The sequence below is a fragment of the Macadamia integrifolia genome, chromosome 2 (genome assembly GCF_013358625.1).
Source record: "Macadamia integrifolia cultivar HAES 741 chromosome 2, SCU_Mint_v3, whole genome shotgun sequence".
NCBI classification, from domain to species: domain Eukaryota; kingdom Viridiplantae; phylum Streptophyta; class Magnoliopsida; order Proteales; family Proteaceae; genus Macadamia; species Macadamia integrifolia.
This window is the reverse complement of record NC_056558.1, coordinates 17646850-17659135: the sequence shown is the minus strand read 5'-3', so window position 1 is coordinate 17659135 and position 12286 is coordinate 17646850. Positions and strand designations below refer to the sequence as shown.

Here is a 12286-nt window from a genome sequence, read left to right as displayed (position 1 = left end):
AAAAAAAAAACTTATAATCCACAAAAACAACTAGCTTCCACAGCTAAGATTCTTAGTAAGTAGAAGCTGTCATGAATAGCCTTGGCTTCAATAAAAGGGGCGTATTTGGTACACAAGACTCCCGCATGTGTGAGGCCCGGTGCACAAAAGCCTCGGTTTCTATGAAAATGATAAAAAAGCTTGTGCTTGCCTTACACTTTGTTGCAACAAAAATCCCTTCAAAGGGACATTTGGGACACAAAATTTTGAGTCTTGACCAAAAAAGGACTCAAAAATTATTTAATTCGAATATAATCAGTCTTTAGATATTTAGACAAGTAAGAACCAATTATTAATGAAAAAAATTACAAGATTACTCAATTTTGGGTTTTAATTTATCAAATTAGCCATCAAAACTTTTGTTTAACTAAAAAGATTTTTTTTTTTTTTTTTTTTTTAACTAAAAGGATTGAGTTCCCTGTCCGAATTATCAATTACTTTGGGTTTAGGTTTACCAAATTACCCATTAAACGGACCGATTTACATCCGCTCCTGAATCCTGATCCGACCCGTTTATAATATTTGCACTTTTCTAGTGCGAGAAAGAGAGGAAAGGGGAGAGTCGAGACTAGAAGAGGTCCATCGTCTTCTTCGGTTCTTCCCCACCGCGATCATAGTCTCATCGAGCGAGCTGAACCAGGCCCAGAAGGTCAAATCTTTGCCGCCGGCGGATTTCTCGGAGATCTCTGGTAAGCATTCACCTTCATCCTCTCCTTATACTAAATCTAGTGCCCTTTTCATGGTGAGATCTGTGTCATTTCAATTGGCTGCGTTCCGCCCTGGGAGCCATGATTTCCGGAGATCTTGATTTCCGCCGGGTGGGAGGGGGGGTTGCAATCTAGCTATTATTTCTTGATTTTAGTCATTCTTTTCTACTTCTCTCAATTTCTCGCAGAGTTTTGGAATTTTGATAATTCCCAACCGGGTCCACTCTCTCTTTTTCTACCTCCGAGCAGTTCTGGTCAAACCCCCATTTCTGATTTTTTTTTTTCCAGATTTATTATGTACTTTAATTCATGAAATTCAGACTTCAGTTACCACATTGCCTTCTCTTTACCAAATTATCTTGGCCATGGGAGAGGTGCTGTCAAGGCTTCTTTACAGCTTTCTGTTGACAGATCTCAGTAGCAGTAGCAGATCAGACCTCTCAAGTCCTACGAGTCGGTGATGCCAAAACCAAATTTAGCGGAGTGATTATGAATTTTCTGCTTTGAACTTGATGTTTTAAGGTTCTGCTTTTATGCATTTCATTTTCTTATCCCTTAGATGGAAAATAAAAAGTGGCCATTCTTATGAATTTTAGCAGATTCGGTGGATATTGTTTGCTTCCTCGGACATGTAACTGTAGTAGTGGTAAAATTGTCAACGAGGCTGTCGTTTATTTGAGTAGTATTGAAAATTCTACTGCTTAAACAGTTGGTGATCTTTGAATTGTTTCCCTATGTGATGAAATCACTCCATTAAGTACACGCAAAGTATATCCCTAAACAGATTTGGCTGCAGCTGTGCAGCAATGTGATGGCCTCCAACCCATCATAAGACTTGCTATCTGATGACCCCTTTATGATCATAGTATGATCAATTTGGTCAGCAAGTCTAGGCACGAACTGAATGTGATTACTTAGAGGAGATAAATTTCTTAAAAGTAGTTATGGGGTTCACAAGCTATATGGATAGGGTTTTTGTATGTCAGTAGAGGGTGGTTTAGTTGATGTAGGATGATGAGAGTTCCCATGAGAAAACTGTAGAGTTTTCCCTTAAGCTTCAAAGGGATACGTTGGTCACACAATACTTCGGACGCACCTCTCCACTTTATCCATCCCACTTTGATTCTCTGTGAAACATCATTCTCGCTGTCACCTTCTTTATTTATGGTTTGACCCCAGATATCTAAAGTATTCACTTTGTGGAATGGCCCAAACCTCAACAATAGTGTGGTCTGATAAACTTAATGCTTTACTGGCTCTCGAAGTTGGAGAGGATATTGCAGCTAAATTCGTGTAGTGCTGAGGGATAGAAAAAAAAATTCTGGAGCAGTTCTTATAAGTAGTGCTTGATTCGTATATATCGCTTGAGGGCCACACAATGGCCCTGGGTTTACAAACTAGGCCCCATTGAATCAGATAAGGTCTATGCATAGAACTGTTGCCAGCATACTTTATTTGAATAAATCAATATAGGTAAAGGAAAGACGGACATCACGTGGACAGGAATATCCTGTGTATCAGCTTTTATTATTGTGGCATGATTTCCTCTATATAAGGCCTTGGGTGTTAAAGATTAATTATTTTGTCTGATGTGAACAATCATATAGAAAGTCATTCTTAGGAGATTGAGATCTTGCTTGTGCACTTGGTCTATATGACCTTCCATGGCATGTTCTGATATGTTGAAAAGATATAAATGACAATGGGCTTACAATAAATATGTCTTTAAACAGAGTTGAATGGTGAAACAAGTTGTGTGTGCCTAAACCCCATTTAGTTGGAAAAGGCTTGGTTAACTTGAGATGAATACTCTTAGGGGGATTGAGATGAAAAAACATTAGGATACCCAAATGTTTGGGAGCAATAATCCCCTTTTTGTGTGTGGGATTCCACCTAACCTAATGTTAGAAATTAGAATCATATATCTTTTAGATGATGTTTATAGATCATTTTATACTGCTTTTCATCAGGGACCGTAAGCATACTAAGTGTATTTTATTGATTTCTGTTATCAATGAATACCATTTGTCCTATCAGAAAATTATGTATCTTAAGTATAAGAATATTTTATAATTTTATTTACCATATTATGTTGTTAAATATTTGAAAATTTCTGAGAGCAAATTGCAGTTGACGCGCACTAGGGACTCCTCACTGTAGATTAGGACTATCATGTTCACAACTAGATTTAGACTATGTGCACAACAGCACAACAGCTTCAATTATTGAATTAATAGATCTTTAGCCTTCCTAGAACTTACTGGTAATGCCATCTTAATATGTCTGCAAGGTGTAGTAGGGTTATCTGTTCATCTGTTCACTTTCATGTTTTCCCATAAGTAAAGCCAGTTTTTGAAGTGACCTCTCAAACTCTGGTTCCTGATATGATGAGCTCTTCCCCAACCTCTCTGCCCTACTTCCTTCCTCTTCAATATCTATTAAGTCTTAGTACAGCCTCAATGGCTTCTCCAAGTGGTGAATTAGTTAATTTGTTTTTTCTTCTCATAATCTTACAAGTTCTATCCATCCATCTTTCTATATTAGTCTATCCATTTTAGGCTCTATGCGTTCTGTATTTCCATTTTAGTCTTAATGCATTTTGTGTGATTCATTTATTGTGTTAAGCATATGAGAATTCTTACATGTCTATTTGCATTTATTGTCTTTCAACCACAGAGCGGAGTATGGTTCTGCTTGGTTCCAGTACCGTGTTTCTGTAGTTTCCAAGCACGAAACTGATAGCAGTTAGATTGTTTATCCCGAATTCCGTGTAAATATGGGGCGTCTAAGGCTGCAGACCGGAATCAAGGCAATTGAGGAAGAGCCTGAAGAATTTGACTGTTCATCAAATGGAGGTGCTTTAGCATGTATGGTTAATTCAGAAGTAGGTGCTGTGTTGGCAGTTATGAGAAGAAACGTTAGGTGGGGAGGTCGTTATATGACTGGAGATGATCAGTTAGAGCACTCTCTCATCCAGTCCTTGAAGGCATTGCGGAAGCAAATTTTTTCATGGCAAAATCAGTGGCAATCTATAAATCCAGCCGCATATCTCCAGCCGTTTTTGGATGTGATTCGATCTGATGAAACTGGTGCACCCATCACTAGTGTGGCCTTGTCATCTGTTTACAAGATTCTAACTCTTGACATACTTCATCTGAATACTGTGAATGTGGAACATGCTATGCCTTTGGTGGTTGATGCTGTGACAAGTTGCCGATTCGAGGTGACTGATCCAGCTTCAGAAGAAGTAGTACTGATGAAGATACTTCAGGTTTTTCTTGCTTGTATGAAAAGTAAGGCATCAGTTGTGCTGAGTAACCAGCATGTTTGCAACATAGTAAACACCTGTTTCCGTATAGTTCATCAAGCAGGATCAAAGGGTGAGTTGTTGCAGCGGATAGCACGCCACACTATGCATGAACTTGTCAGGTGTATCTTTTCCCACCTTCCGGAGATTGATAAAACAGAACGTCTATTGGCTAATGGAGGAAGATACGTCAAACAAGAGGTGTTGGTGCATGCATCTTTTCTTTTTTTTTTAATTCTTTTCTTTGGTGCAACATCTACTGTCTCCTTTTTTCAGATTATGTCACTTCACTTTGGATAACTCTTGTTCCTGTCTTCTTAACATGAAAATGCGTAGGTGGGAGGCTTAGAAAAGGACTACACCTTCAGTAGTAAACAATTAGATAATGGCAATGACAGTTCTGAGCATGATGGTCAGATGCCTTCTGTTGGTTTGGCTTCAAATGCTTCCATGGGTCTTCGGGTAAGCTTGACAGAGGAAAACACGTTTGGGGCTGGTAATGGAAAAGAGGCTTCTCCAACTGATTTGCATCTCATGACTGAGCCATATGGGGTTCCCTGCATGGTGGAGATACTTCACTTCTTGTGTGCCTTGTTAGATAACATAGAGCACATTGGAATGGGTCCCAGGTCAAATTCTATGGCAAGTCATGAAGATGTGCCCCTTTTTGCTTTGGGTTTGATCAACTCAGCCATTGAATTGGGTGGACCTTCTATCAGACAACATCCTAAGTTATTAGCCTTGATACAGGATGAGCTATTTCGTAACCTCATGCAGTTTGGCTTATCAATGAGTCCACTTATTCTTTCAATTGTATGTGGCATTGTTCTCAATTTGTATTACCATCTGCGTTCTGAGCTAAAACTACAATTGGAGGCTTTCTTTTCTTGTGTGATTTTGAGGCTTGCGCAAAGCAGGCATGGGGCTTCATATCATCAACAGGAGGTCGCAATGGAGGCCCTTGTTGACTTCTGCAGGCAGAAAACATTCATGGCAGAGATGTATGCCAACTTTGATTGTGATATTACCTGCAGTAATGCATTTGAAGACCTTGCTAACCTGTTGTCAAAGAGTGCATTTCCAGTGAACTACCCTTTGTCTGCAATGCACATTCTTGCTTTGGATGGTCTAATTGCTGTGATTCAGGGAATGGCAGAGAGGATAAGCAATGGACCACCTGTTTTGGAGCAGGTTCCAGTAGATCTTGAAGAATATACCCCATTCTGGACTGTGAAATGTGAGAATTATGCTGATCCTAATCATTGGGTTCCTTTTGTCCGTCGGAGGAAATACATTAAGAGAAGGTTGATGATTGGTGCTGATCACTTCAACCGAGATCCAAAGAAGGGGCTGGAGTTTCTCCAGGGAACACATTTGTTACCTGACAAGCTTGACCCTCAAAGTGTGGCTTGCTTTTTCAGGTACACAGCTGGGTTAGATAAGAATCTTGTGGGTGATTTCCTGGGAAATCATGATGAGTTCTGTGTTCAAGTGCTTCATGAATTTGCTGGCACTTTTGATTTTGAAGACATGAATTTGGATACTGCACTACGGCTATTCTTAGAAACTTTCCGATTGCCTGGTGAGTCACAAAAGATACAGAGAGTTCTCGAGGCGTTCTCAGAGAGATACTATGAGCAATCGCCGCAGATTCTAGCCAACAAGGATGCTGCTCTCGTATTGTCCTATTCACTAATAATGCTTAATACCGATCAACACAATGTACAAGTGAAGAAGAAGATGACTGAAGAGGATTTTATCAGAAATAATCGACACATCAATGGAGGGAATGATCTCCCTCGGGAATTCCTATCAGAGCTTTACCACTCAATCTGCAAGAATGAGATCAGAACTACACCGGAACAAGGTGCTGGTTTCTCCGAGATGACACCAAGCCGTTGGATTGATCTAATGCGCAAGTCGAAGAAGACTGCTCCTTTTGTTATGTGTGATTCCAGACCCTTCCTGGACCATGATATGTTTGCCATAATGTCAGGTCCCACAATTGCTGCTATCTCAGTGGTATTTGATCATGCTGAAAGTGAAGATGTTTTCCAAACATGTGTTGATGGATTCTTGGCTGTTGCAAAGATTTCAGCATGTCATCATCTTGAAGATGTATTGGATGACCTTGTTGTGTCTCTCTGTAAGTTCACAACTCTCATTAACCCATCTTCAGTGGAGGAACCTGTTCTTGCTTTTGGTGATGATACGAAAGCTAGAATGGCCACTGTAACTGTCTTCACCATAGCAAATAAGTATGGTGATTATATCCGCACTGGATGGAGAAACATTCTGGACTGCATCTTAAGATTGCACAAGCTTGGTCTTCTCCCCGCCCGTGTGGCCAGTGACGCTGCTGATGACTTGGAGGTTGCTGCTGACCCTTGTCATGGAAAACCTGTTACAAGTTCACTATCTGCATCGCAGTTGCCTTCTATGGGTACTCCTCGTAGATCCTCTGGGCTTATGGGCCGGTTCAGCCAGCTCTTATCTCTTGACACAGAGGAGCCAAGATCGCAACCCACTGAACAACAACTTGCAGCTCATCAACGCACTCTCCAGACTATTCAGAAGTGCCACATTGATAGCATATTTACAGAGAGTAAGTTTCTGCAAGCTGATTCACTGTTGCATCTTGCACGAGCTCTCATCTGGGCTGCAGGGAGATCTCAGAAGGGGAACAGCTCTCCTGATGATGAAGACACTGCGGTCTTCTGCTTGGAGTTGTTGATAGCAATCACCTTGAATAACCGGGATAGGATTGGTCTTCTGTGGCAGGGGGTTTATGAGCATATATCCAACATTGTTCAGTCAACTGTGATGCCTTGTGCCCTGGTGGAGAGGGCTGTGTTTGGACTTCTTCGAATATGCCAGCGGTTGCTTCCCTATAAAGAGAACCTTGCTGATGAACTACTGAGGTCACTGCAACTGGTCTCAAAGCTTGATGCTCGGGTTGCTGATGCATATTGTGAGAACATCACACAAGAAGTCATGCGCCTTGTGAAAGCTAATGCCACACACATCAGATCCCAGATGGGGTGGCGCACAATCACCAATATTCTGTCCATCACAGCTCGCCATCCTGAAGCATCTGAAGCAGGATTTGAGGCGTTAATGTTTATCATGTCTGACGGGGCTCATCTCTCACCTGCAAATTACATTCTGTGCGTTGATACTACAAGGCAGTTTGCTGAGTCTCGTGTTGGACAGGCAGAGCGATCGATACGTGCACTAGATTTGATGGCAGGGTCTGTGACCTGTCTGGGACGGTGGTCTTGTGAGACTAAGGAAGCAGCAGGGGAGGAGGCTGCTGCGAAAATGTCTCAGGATATAGGGGAGATGTGGCTGAGGCTAGTGCAGGGGTTGAGGAAAGTGTGTTTTGACCAGAGAGAAGACGTTAGGAACCATGCTCTGTCCTCATTGCAGAAGTGCTTGACAGGTGTGGGTGGGTTCGCCCTTCTGCACACTTCGTGGTTGCAGTGTTTTGATCAGGTCATCTTCACAATGCTTGATGAGTTGCTAGAACTTGCTCAGGGACATTCCCCAAAGGACTACAGGAACATAGAAGGCACACTCATTCTTGCTATGAAGCTACTGTCAAAAGTGTTCTTGCAGTTGCTGAACGATCTTGTGCAACTAACCACGTTCTGCAAGCTATGGTTGGGGGTCCTTAGCCGTATGGAAAAATATATGAAGGCCAAGATTAGAGGGAAGAAGAGTGAAAAGCTTCAGGAACTAGTCCCTGAGCTTCTTAAGAATACATTGCTTGTGATGAAGACTAGGGGTGTCCTCGTGTGCCGAAGTGCTCTCGGTGGGGATAGTTTATGGGAACTAACATGGTTGCATGTGAACAATATTGCCCCATCTTTGCAATCCGAAGTGTTTCCCAATCAAGAGCTGGAGCAGTTACATAAGCAGAGTGAAACAGAGGGAGTCCCGGTATCTGATGGATCCGGTTCTGTTCCATCAGGTGAGACATTGACAGCTTCTGAAGAAGGTGGTCAGACCTTGGTGTGTTGAACACTTGAAATAGCGTTACTAATTTGCTGGGGATCGGGCCAAGAGGGGATTAGGATGATTTTTTGTTTGGACAAAATGGTATGTATTCCAGTGGTAAAAAATCATCTTCTTGTCCCTGCAGGGAAGTGTGGTGTGATTGTATCTGCCAACCTTAATGCAGGTAGAGGTTTTCTAGAGTTACTTTCTTGTATTGGTTATACTAAGGGGTTGGTCTGGTTGGGGTTTTATGTGCATTTTCAAAATCCGGGAATCAACATATCTAGTCTTCATTCTCTCTCGAGCAATCTCAGCTACTGTGCCCTGTAATCTGTAATTGTCTTACCCTAAAAAAAACTCCCAACTCACAGCCTGTGCTGATGTATAGATCGTCTCACTTTGTAATGATACTGTGTTTAAAGTTATGGTAAGAGTTCAGAAAAGAATTTGAAATATTTGCCAAATCAAATTCCACATCTACTGCAGGTGTGAAAGCAACGAATGCTATGGATTGGCATGCTTTCTTTCCCTTGTTGATAGTGATTCTTCGGGTACCTGATTTCCTCATTACTTGATAGATCTGGCCTTCATTAAAAGGATCCCGTTCCCAGTAGTGTCAACCAGTGAATGATATGAACAACTGCAGAATCATGAGTTAGACCTGTTTTACTTCATGTCCGATTCCGGTGTCCCGCTTGATACCAGTCAGTTGTTCAGTGATGAATAATGAAAGTATACAATGCTGTTCATTTGAGAGTTATACAGGCTAGAACATAAGTTACCGATTCCACAATATAGTTCCAGTCTTAACATTTCTCTACTTTTAGGCTGTGGTTGAAACAAAATGTTGTTGAATCAACCCACTGACAAGCTGATTCAACTCCACAGCCCCACAAGCTAGTTGTAGAAAGAGTTGCACCATTTCTACCTTTGACAAGGCTTAGTTTGGATCTTGAGAATCTAAACCACCATGAATTGCTTTAATTTTTTTATGTTGAATCCGGCTAGCATTTCACACATTATCTCTTTATCCAATTCCCACCAATTGTAGAAATTGAAACTACCAGTGTGGATGGGAATCTGAATTACCACTTGACACAGTCCTTATTTATTAAAGACTGGACTTGTGGCCCTTTTGGATGGTCCTATGGGGCCCTATATAAAGACTGGACTCCCTACCAGGAGACAGGTCCAACACGCCATAATAGAAGTGAAGGGGCCATTGGGAGAGGTTTTGAGTGATCCTAGGATGGAAGCCCATCTGCTTCAGTACTCATATGCACTGTCAGAGAGGGTCCCTTCAATGGCAATAACTCTCTAACCAGTGGTGAATATTATAAATCCCTGTCCTTTTGTTGCTCCTGTATTTCCCAGGACACAGTAATTGAATTACCATAATTCCAACCAAATCCATAACTAGATTTGGCCTTGGATAAGTGAAGTAAATGAATCTCAATTCAAATTGCAAAGAAGCTGGATGCAATATTATTCTCTCTCTCTCTCTCTCTCTCTCTCTCTCTCTCTCTCTCTCTCTCTCTCTCTCTCTCTCTCTAATAAATAAATAAATAAATCCAAGCCCATCCAATAAGTTGCTTAATTACAGCACATAAATCATTCAAGAGAAGAAAAACAGACTCAAGATGTTATTCCAATCTCATAATTCACACAACAGCAACAAAAAATGGATGTATGCCTCAAATCATTCAGATTCTGATAATGAATGATATCTATTACAATATGAAAAAAATATATATATTTAGTTAAATGATTCTAAAGACAATATAGGATCTAATCAAGATTTCGTAAAATAGAAACTAGCTAGGAAAAGAGAGGAAATAATCATTGCTAGAAGACTAATATAAGTTTTCTTAGAGCTTAGCATGATAATCTTACTTTCTTAGAGCTTAGCATGAGTTGGGGAAATTTTTTCTTTGTACAACATAGTTCCAGAAAGAGAAATCCGCGAATCTGCCCCGGTGAAATTGAAAAATCAGATTGTTAATTCGAAACTTTAACCAACAAGCCAATTAGAGTTACCAAGCCTCTAATACTATATGTTGGGACTCTGATAGAATTCATCCTTAAATAATTAGCTGTTAAAAAAAGAATATTCAAGTGATTATTAGTTTTTACATCGGGCTATTCACACCCAATGTGAGATTGATTCTTTTTGTTTGGAATCCCATCAAGATCATAGTTCTCCCAGTATATCTAGATATGGCCCACTTTTGTTTCAACATTAATTTCCAGCATGAATGGAATCTGGTTCCTCTACCCAAACTATAAAAGCACTATAGAATTATAGACACATCCTTGGATCCTATTGTCGTATATTTGAAAAAGGATAGATCTCATATCTTTCTACATTTCTATCTTTTACTACCAACCCGATCGAAGTCTTCGTGGGGTCCACAAAAACAATCATCTCTAATAACATTTTCTTCTTCACCTATCATCCTAAAAAGGAAATCATCCTAGAAAAGGCAAACAACCATTTTCTGATGGTTAGATTTTGCAAAATTGTGCCTGGAAATAAGAAAAGAAAAGGACTTGCCTCTTGAAACACCCGAAGTTTCTTTTTCCTGATTCACACAAGTGGAGCTTGAATTTAGCATGGGAAAATTCTCTGCAGCCGTTGCACCGGTGCAGTGAGCACCAGATGACTAGAAACCCTTTAGGATGCGAGTTCAGATGCTCTCTACTGTTAAATGCTCACTGCACCTCACCGCTCGCTGCTTGATGCTCTTAATGGCTAAGCGCACTTTCACGCCGTTGTACTACTTTTTATGGTAGCATTTGTAGAACAGACTTGAGTAGGTGCTATATATATATATATATATATATATAGGATGAATTGAGACGGCATTTTGTAACTAAGTAATTATCTTGAATATATCAACCACCAGAAGGGACAAAAGAAATATCTTGCTCTTTCTTCAACAATTTCTGATTCTAGTGTACCTCTCAATAGGATTCAATTCCCATATGAAGTTTTGCCCATTTGTCAAAGAAAAAAACGAATTAATCTTGTAGGATTCAAGAAATCTTCGATTTCTTCCGGAAGTAGATGAAATAATCAACTTTTCACGTCCGTGATAGCCAAGACATGAGGAATATCCAGAAGCATTTTAGGAATCAGTCTGATTCTATTCTTTCCTTCCATTTGAAAAAAATAAGGGTCCCAAAGATTCGGTCTTTCTTTTAGTTGTTGAATCTCTCTTTGATTGATCAGTAAGTATATTTTGGATCCTCATTACTAATGGAATGAAACCATCTCGGATTGATCGGAAAATCTTTCAATGGCTATTATCCCTTACTGAACGAAAATAGATCTTGTGGAATCATATTGAATATTTGATGATACATTCCGTACCTTGCTAAAAAACCTATCCTTGCTTACCAACCACACATTGTTATATATATATATATATATATATCAGGATAAATTATGGGAATTGTGTAAAAATATAAACAGCTAAGAATGAGAATTGGGTTATTGCAATTTGACAGTTATTGACTAAATCACTTGCCCATATTCTTATTAGAGAATTGCTCAATTTTTAAGGTTTTATGCTCTTAACTACTCTGTTAGTGCAAATCTAACACAAAACATTGTTGCAGCTGATTAGTAGAAAAATGAAAGATTAATTAGATCATGTACTGATTGACAATGTTGAGAGTACTACATTGGCTCCATTAGATCACCAAAATTTTGATGCATCATTCTTAATTGCAGAAAAAAACAAAATAAAATACAAGTACTTGAGATAACCACACTAAAATTGCCTCCTTTATCATTGTCAAGAAAGCGACGTTTAATCGTAACCATAAGCCACAATATACACCTAATCATAACCATATACAATAACATATGTAGCAATACAATATTATTGCTCTCAATCTACCTGCAATGCAAGCAAAACAAGAGTGGAATCCTACTATTCTTGTTGTAACCAAAGTAGTAAACTAATAGTTGCAATTTTACTTTTTAGCATTTTAAGATAATTTTTGTTTTCAATGAGAGTAAATCATGTCATTTCATATAAATACTGCATGCGAAAAAAAGTGAATTAGTAATTTCTGTTTTTGGGGGATAGAAGTAGTAAACTAGTAAGTTGCAACTTTACTTTTTTATCATTTTAAGATAATACAATTTTTTTTTTTTATCAATGAGGATAAATCATGTCATTATATATAATTGCTTCATTAAATCACAAGAAAAGCAAATACTTTC

At 39.5% G+C, this 12286-nt stretch overlaps 1 protein-coding gene across 1 annotated transcript; it reads left to right on the top strand.

Moving 5' to 3' along the window:
- The first annotated feature begins 598 nt into the window (after window positions 1-598).
- On the top strand, window positions 599-8516 carry LOC122062215 (ARF guanine-nucleotide exchange factor GNOM). Its single transcript, XM_042625895.1, has 3 exons — window positions 599-728; window positions 3423-4254; window positions 4390-8516. Exons 2-3 carry the CDS (start codon window positions 3523-3525, stop codon window positions 8074-8076), a joined length of 4419 nt encoding a protein of 1472 aa, XP_042481829.1. The 5' UTR covers window positions 599-728; window positions 3423-3522; the 3' UTR covers window positions 8077-8516.
- The last annotated feature ends 3770 nt before the right edge of the window (window positions 8517-12286 follow it).

What these genes read in the sequence shown, in the direction of transcription:
- LOC122062215 (XM_042625895.1), top strand. Translation starts at nt 3,523, where the DNA reads ATGGGGCGTCTAAGGCTGCAGACCGGAATCAAGGCAATTGAGGAAGAG. An exon ending in GAAGATACGTCAAACAAGAG is followed by an intron (nt 4,255 to 4,389) that starts GTGTTGGTGCAT and finishes GAAAATGCGTAG; the next exon opens with GTGGGAGGCTTAGAAAAGGA.